The sequence below is a fragment of the Neltuma alba genome, unplaced genomic scaffold (genome assembly GCF_004799145.2).
Source record: "Neltuma alba isolate B1F8T4 unplaced genomic scaffold, ASM479914v2 tig00006544_pilon, whole genome shotgun sequence".
NCBI lineage: Eukaryota > Viridiplantae > Streptophyta > Magnoliopsida > Fabales > Fabaceae > Neltuma > Neltuma alba.
Genome location: NW_021634494.1, coordinates 29,558 through 36,962, shown reverse-complemented (window position 1 = coordinate 36,962; position 7,405 = coordinate 29,558). Strand labels below are relative to the sequence as shown.

The window sequence follows — 7,405 nt, the reverse complement described above, 5'->3', positions numbered from 1 at the left end:
TTCTAATGGTTTAAATGACAGTAATGCCTTAAAAATGCAAGTCAAAACATTAAAGACCCGAAACAAAAAATTACAACAAACAAAATATAAAGGGAAACAAGATGCAACATAAAACGCCACGTATTATGCTCACCTGCACAAGTAGTATGCGCCCACTATTCTCATTAGTAACACCCATTGAGGCTGAAGAAGTTTTAGAGTGAAAAATTGCATCTTCTGTTTCTTTTACACGATCAACCTCTCCCTCACTTTTTTGCTACCACCTCCAGACAAGGCTCGGCTAGATGTGGCTGCTGCTCCACTATACCAATCAGTGTACAGCCACGTCAACAACAGAAAAGACCAGTAAATTTTACAGCTATCATCAATTTTAAAAATTAAAAGAAAACTATTGGTCCAATAAAATAAAAAATTTAAAAAGAATATTGCAGATGATATAGCTAAAGATCAAGAAATAAATCCAGATCAAGAAATAAATCCAGACCAAGCATAGAATCCGAATGTTAAGAAATCCTACGTGACAGTATGTACAAATTACATTAGTAAGCTCCAGCATAGCAAAATGACCATACAGGAGAACTTGTTCACTTCTACGAAGTATGAACATCAAAATTATAACGTGCATTGGTTCCTCTTTTCTTTTCCAAATGAGCAAGATGAGGTTAGATTAGTTACAAGAAAATAATCCATATCTGCATATACGAATGAGAATAAAGTACTTACACTTTGGGCCGTCTCAAATTATATCTTGGCTCACGTGCAGGAGGAGCAGCCTTCTGCCTCCTCCTTTTGGGTTGCCCTTGTACTTCACTATCAGAATGTCCCTCATTGACATCACCAGCAGTTTTACTCCCCGTCATTTGAGATGTTTGAACATGGTTTCGTTTCCTCAAATTTGTCGGCCTTCTACTGGATGGTCTTTGTGCCTCATTATTCATAGTGGCAGAATCCTCAGCAGTTCCGTTTGGATATTCAGTCTCGTCATCATTCAAGGATTCTCCAAGTATGTTCTTAGCATCTTTGACAACAGCTATCACAGATTTATTACGCTTTATTCTGGGCCTTCCTCTTTTGCGAACTTTCTGCTGACCACCCTTTGAATCAGAAAGCTGGGAGTCTTCTGGAGCCTCTGGTGCCTTGCTGTCAATATTGCTCTGATTGTCAACGGATAAATCTTTTTCAGCTTCAGCCTCTGCAAGGTCATTGTGAGGATGGGTCTTCTGAACACCAAAAGAATCACTTACAATTGCAAATGATAACTCTTCTTCATTGTCAGGTCCAGGAATACCCCCTGATGATTCCTCAACTCTACCTTTCTCAACAGACAATGTTGCCACCTCTTTTGAAGCATGGGCATCTTCAGACTCGATCTTTCCAACTGGGGAGATTTTGAATATCCTAGAGGTGCATTTACGCAGCCATGATATTGTTCCGCCAGAGATAGGAGATTTTGACTCGGCCACCCCAGTATTTTGTTGTGAGACCAGATTTCCATCAGGACTACCTTGCACAATGTCATCAGCCAATTTTGGAAGTGAAGGCACCTCTATGTTTTCAATTTCAGCTAAGGATCGTAAATCAGACAACACAAACTCACAGACCATTTCACCACAATTCAGGCAACTCCTGAGTTTCTCAACAAAATTAACAAAACGTCGTCTCTCCTCTACAAATTGCTCCCGCTGACTTTTCAGCTTGCTGTTAAGTTCTACAAGCACATCTATGTCCTCTCGCATTTCCAACTGCTGCTTTTCCATATGCTTTTTATTCTCAGCAGCTTCTTGTTTTTCCTTTTCTACTTTACTCCTTTGAAGTTTCATTTCCTCCATCTCTCTATGGGCTACTTCCCTCAAATAGTTAATATTACTTAATTCCCGCTCCCTTTCTTCCTCAAATAATTTCTTCCTCTCTAGAAAAACGTTTTCTTTCTGCTCTAACTGATTCTGCATATCAGCTTCAAGTTCTTTTTTCCGCAGCTCAAAATCCAGAAGCATTTGGTTCCTCTCACTTCGGGATTTTTCAGCCAAGTCAGACTTCTCCGTCTCCATTTGAATAGCAAATGACTCTTTGGCCAACTTCAGAGCTTCCAACTCCCTTTGTATGTATTCATCAGTTGCCTGCTTCTCATTCTTCAACTTTTCTTCTTCAATTTGTTGCAGTTTAGATATTTCTTCCTTTTGTTTAGTCAAAATTTTCAATTCCTTCTCTATGTCTGCTTTCTTCAGGTCCAGCTCATCCCAATCTCTTTCAAAAGTCTCCTTTTGCTGCCTCAAATCATCAGCTTCTTTCAGAAGCAGTTCTTTCTGAAGCCTGTACTGATCAATTTCCTGTTTTAATTCTGACTGCAAGCGCCCATAATCTGACCTTTCCTCCTCAGTCACTTTAAGACGATTGGTCTCTTCATGTATCCTTTGAAGCTCTTCTTCATTGCCAGCCCGTATCTTCTCAACTTCAGTCTTCATACTGAGCAATCTCTCCCTCTCACACTCTAGCTGCCCTTTCTCTTTCTCCAAATTCTTCTCATCCGACTTAATAGACTTCTCCCTTTCCTTCAAACCTTTCAATTTCAATTCATACTCTTTCTCTTTTTCCCTAAGCTTCTCTGTTTTCTTTTCCAATGCTTGTTCACGCTTTGCAACTTTCTCCTCCATGTGGCTGATTTCAACTTCTTTCTTATCCAGTTCCATCATTCTATTCTGTAATCCAGCTTCAAAGGATTTTCTTTTTTCGTCCAATTCCACATCAAACTCTCGCTTTTTCAAATCCAGCGTAGCATTGTGTTCCTCAAGAAGCTTTTGAATCTCAACCTGCAAAAAGTACAAGATATACAAATCAATATATAAGGGGAAAAAAATATTAGCAGTAGGGATACCAAATACAATTCAAGAATAACTGATTAGGATCCCAGAAACTAAAATCTTCTTTCATTTAACAATTTGGCAAAATTAGTCCAATTTAGGAACCATTTCAATTTCAATTACACGAAAGAGTTGAGAACCTAACCATTGCTAACTTTTGAATGACCAAAAGATTCAAAATGGCTACACAGATGATTCAGCAATTTATATAGGTCCATCACCATCCTTCTCTAAAATTTGCCATTAACAAAGATTAAGTCAATTAACATACTTTTTCTCTATCGTTGAGCTTTTCTTCCCACACAGATAGCTCCTTCTCTTTCAGGTCCAAGTTCATTCTCATTGCATCATACTCCTGCATCAAAAGGATATTGACATTCAACACATAATAACAAAATACGTGATACAAGAATAAATTAAGTAATGCCCAACAATAGTTCAAAAACCAAAAAATTTGCCTTCTCTTTTAGATTTATATTTGCAAGCCTGCTGTTTATGTCATCTTCTTTGCTTCTCAAAGCCACATTGGATGCTTCAATATTCTTCTGTGTGTCTTCAAGTTCCTTCTCTTTCTGCCTCAATATTCTGTCAGTCTCATTTGACCTCTGCTCCCTTTCATTGAGAATTCTTTGACTCTTGGCTAGCCTTTCCTCTCCTTCCTGCAGTTTCTTTTCCCATTCTCGTAAGTCCTCCCTCTGCTTAGATATAGTACTCTCATGCAATTCTTTCCTGTCATAAATCAAAATAATGTGAGTTTTTAACATAATATTAGTAGTAGTAGTAGTAGTAGTAGTAGAAGTAGTAGTAGAATAGCATAGGGAATACTCTGCAATAAATGATAAGCGCTCTCTTCTAAGTGCAGATTCTTGGGCCTCCAAGTCTTTTGATTTTCTATCCATCTCCAAACTCTTCCTGTTCATTTCTGCATGCTTGGCATCAGCAGCACGTAACCTGGCCTCCACTTCCAAAGATTTATCTTCAATGCTAGCTACCAAAGCATTTGCCTCAGCCAACTTTGAGTCCGCAATGAATTTGATTTCTCCATGTTCAGCACGCATTTCTCGTAAAGATTTCTCAAGCTGTTGGTGGATAAATTGACAAACATTATCAAGCAACAGATATACTTCAACAACAAAGATAAAAGTACAATGAAGTATAGATCATCCATGAGGTAAATATTTCATCAGCACAAAAAAAACAAAGAGAGAGAGAAAAGATCATGCAAACAGTGCAAGTATGGATTAAGAGATCTTACATCAAGTACACACTCCTTCTCTACACCCAAGGCCTTCCTAAGATTATCTTCTCGTTTCTCAGCTTCAGATATGGCAATTAAATGAGCCGACTTTTCTTGTTCAAGAGCATCCCTCACTTCCTGTAAATCCTGGCTTAGCTCTTTCAATTTGGTGGTCCACTCTTTCTTTTCAATCAGCAGAAGACCCATATTGAATTGATAATCATAAAGCTGGCCCAAAAAAACATAATCAGGTTAAATTATTCAAACCCAAACAGAACATCAAACAGAAAGAAACCCCCCCCCCAAAAAAAAATAAAATAAAAAAGCAATCCTGAAAGAGAATATTGAAACATCCCACGATGAATGAACTTTTGGACTAATGCCCAGTCCCTCAAACTCACCACTCTTATTTCAAATAGCACTGAGCTAATTTAAGAAGCATATTTTAAGAATAATATTCCATCTTTAAGATTGAAAAATGCCACGAATATTCATGCTTCAAAGTTACCCAAATCTCAGAAACCACCACAAATTAAGTCTGCAAGAGTAGAAAGACAGCCATAATTACCCACAGCTAGCAAACAATATATGATAAAATGGTTACTTTTGCTGATCTAGCACAAAACAAGAAATGAAGAGGCTATCTCATGTATCAATTACCCAAAAAGGTTTCTCTTCCAGAAATTGACTTTCCTTGCAAATAAAAACGGAAGGAAGAAAATCTTTCCATGAACTGATTTAATACCAGCAGGTTTGTATAGCTAGATTACCATAGACTAACATAACCAAGCAATGTTCTACAACCAACATAACCAAGCCGCCAATACAGAAGTTCACTATTTGTATCTGCAATTAAAAGACCTGGGGAGAAAAAACAGTAACAGTTCTTTTGCGCAATTCGCGGTTTATCCAGGATGAGTAAATTAGCTTCAATGAAGGAATTTTATGACCAAAAAACCTCAAATCCAAAACGGAAAGCTAGTAAGCTTTAAGCTACCCAAAAAGAAAAGCAGCTTCAGTACTCTCTTCCTTCCCCAAAAATTTAGAATTTCCTCGTACAAAAGACAATTAAAATTAGGAGGTAATGGAAGCTAAAGAAGTCGAGCATGGAGCATAAAAAACATCCAAGCCACATACTTAATGGAACCCAAAGGGCAAGGACATTCAAAGGGCATATCACAGACACGCCACACGACAAAATTTTAAGTGCAATTCTAAGTGTTACTGCTTCTAATAAGAAACAATGCTTTTTATTTTTTTTTCAATTTGCCCGTGCTTCATAGGTATGAATGCCACTGCTTGACTAACCTCCTTTTCAAGACTGGAAATTCTCTCAACCAAAACTTCCCGATCCATGGCTGCTCCACCGGATCCCACTAATACGTCGTTCCCATTTTCACGAACAGAACCAGAAGCCGGCGTCTTGGCTTCAAGGAAAGCAACACTCTTCCCCTTAGAAGCAGTTCCATCACCAGAATTGGGACCCGACCATGTCCCCCTCTTGGGTGTTAGAGACCACAACTTCTGAGGCGTAAACATCACAACAAAAATCTCCCAAAAAAACCCAACCCTCTAGATTCCAAATTGAACTCCCACAGCTCTTCGAAACCCAGAATCGCAGGTTCCGAATTCAACTTCATAAAGCAAACGATGAGAATCTCAAACTAAAGTAGCCTGCCCGCGGACGAAAATTCTGCAAGTTTCTTGTGGCTTCAGACAAGAACCCTAGAGTTCGGAAGCAAAACCAGTTTCCAAATTCCGGCGAATTGTGGATTTCAAGTCCGATGGCGTCTCTCGAACTCAAAACGGTCTTGTGTTTTCTCTCTCTTCTCTTTTTGCCCTCCTTTCTGTGCTTTTGCGTGGAACGCTCACGTTCCTTCTTTTTCTTATTTTATCATCTTACTTATCTGTCGTCATCCATTCCTCTACTGTTATATTACCTAAACGCCCTTGCCTTCCGTTCATTCATTCTCTTCTGGGAGGGTAGCCTCGTCACTTCGCTGGGTCGCTTTTTCGGTTTGTAACGTGGGCGTGCGTGTAAGTTCATCGTAATGACCGTATTACCCCCAGGACCCAGGCGCCTGGCGGTCGGAGTAGATTCACAATGCCATTCCGTTTTACATTGCCCTCTTATATTTTTTTTGAGTAGGATGTTATCGCTAACTCCGAGTATCCCAGCACAACGGCCAGACTAATCTTGTGGGTGCCACTACGAGGAATCGAGCCCAAGACCTAGCGGGTACGTGGCGCCTTGCCTTCCCCTTTCCAACCAGTCGGACCCGACCCTTGCAGGCTGCCCTCTTATATTTATGTTCAAGAAAGACTTTTCCATAAAAAATGCATTCATGTTTTACAAAATATCAATAAAATTAAAAGAGATTCCATATATTGTTGTCATCACTTTTAAGTAAAGATATGTTTTTTTCACCAGAAAAAAAGTAAAGATATTTTGTTTTGTAATAACTCAATTCAATATATTGATTGAAATTTATTATTTTAGATATTATAATTAAGGTCATATATTTAAAAATTAATATCATATTTTTTTATCCTCAGTAAAAAAAATACCGTTCATTGTTATAACAACAAACATTCACAAGTTAATAGAATGCAAAATGTAACACTATTTTATTAGTTGAAAATTTATAATTTTATAGAAGTAGTTATATTTTTAGGGTTAAAATGTAAATTTGTCTTAAAAATTTTACTCAAAAGCGTTGGACATCAAAAAAATTTTTGAGTTCAATATTATCTTAAAACTTTAAATTATAACAATTTTACCTCTTACCGTTAAAAATATTAACAATAAATGTCATTATTTTAATAATTAACGTTAGTTTTTCAATAATAAGAGACAAAATTATTATGATTTTAAATTTTTAAGACAAATTTATATCTAAAAAAAACTTTTGAGTGCCCAACACTTTTGAGTGGAAATTTTTAAAGCAAATTTGCACCTTGAGCCTACTTTTCCTGTAGCAATTTCATATTTTTATATTTTTATTTCAAACTACCATTTTTTTATGTTTCACGTAAACACATAATAATCACATTCATTGCAGCTTCCTAGTGTCAGAAAGCATTGTGTACCAAATAAGGCATTACACATGCACGGTAACACTTTACACTTTGATAAAAGATTTAGCTTCGGTTAACTTGTAAATCAATTAATAAACCTGAAACTACAGAGCAATTTCCTAAGAAATGTCACGAATATGTTACTAATACTATGAATGATGGTATTACCATAATGAAGAAGAAGGAGCCAGCATGATGCAAGGAGTGAAGCGTAAAAAGGAGGGAAGAGGAG

General features: G+C 37.4%; 1 protein-coding gene across 1 annotated transcript; it reads right to left on the bottom strand.

Moving 5' to 3' along the window:
- Window positions 1-139: 139 nt before the first annotated feature.
- On the bottom strand, window positions 140-5,949 carry LOC114750609 (protein CROWDED NUCLEI 1). The gene is made up of 7 exons (XM_028939203.1): window positions 5,404-5,949; window positions 4,114-4,323; window positions 3,684-3,937; window positions 3,317-3,587; window positions 3,130-3,213; window positions 724-2,807; window positions 140-301 (listed from the first exon to the last, which is right to left on the bottom strand). Exons 1-7 carry the CDS (start codon window positions 5,632-5,634, stop codon window positions 226-228), a joined length of 3,210 nt encoding a protein of 1,069 aa, XP_028795036.1. The 5' UTR covers window positions 5,635-5,949; the 3' UTR covers window positions 140-225.
- Window positions 5,950-7,405: the final 1,456 nt, after the last annotated feature.

Coding starts and splice junctions, on each gene's coding strand:
- LOC114750609 (XM_028939203.1), bottom strand. CDS start 5,634: ATGTTTACGCCTCAGAAGTTGTGGTCTCTAACACCCAAGAGGGGGACA. Junction 3,938..4,113: donor AGAAGGAGTGTGTACTTGAT/GTAAGATCTCTT, acceptor ATCCACCAACAG/CTTGAGAAATCTTTACGAGA. Junction 3,588..3,683: donor CGCTTATCATTTATTGCAGA/GTATTCCCTATG, acceptor GATTTATGACAG/GAAAGAATTGCATGAGAGTA.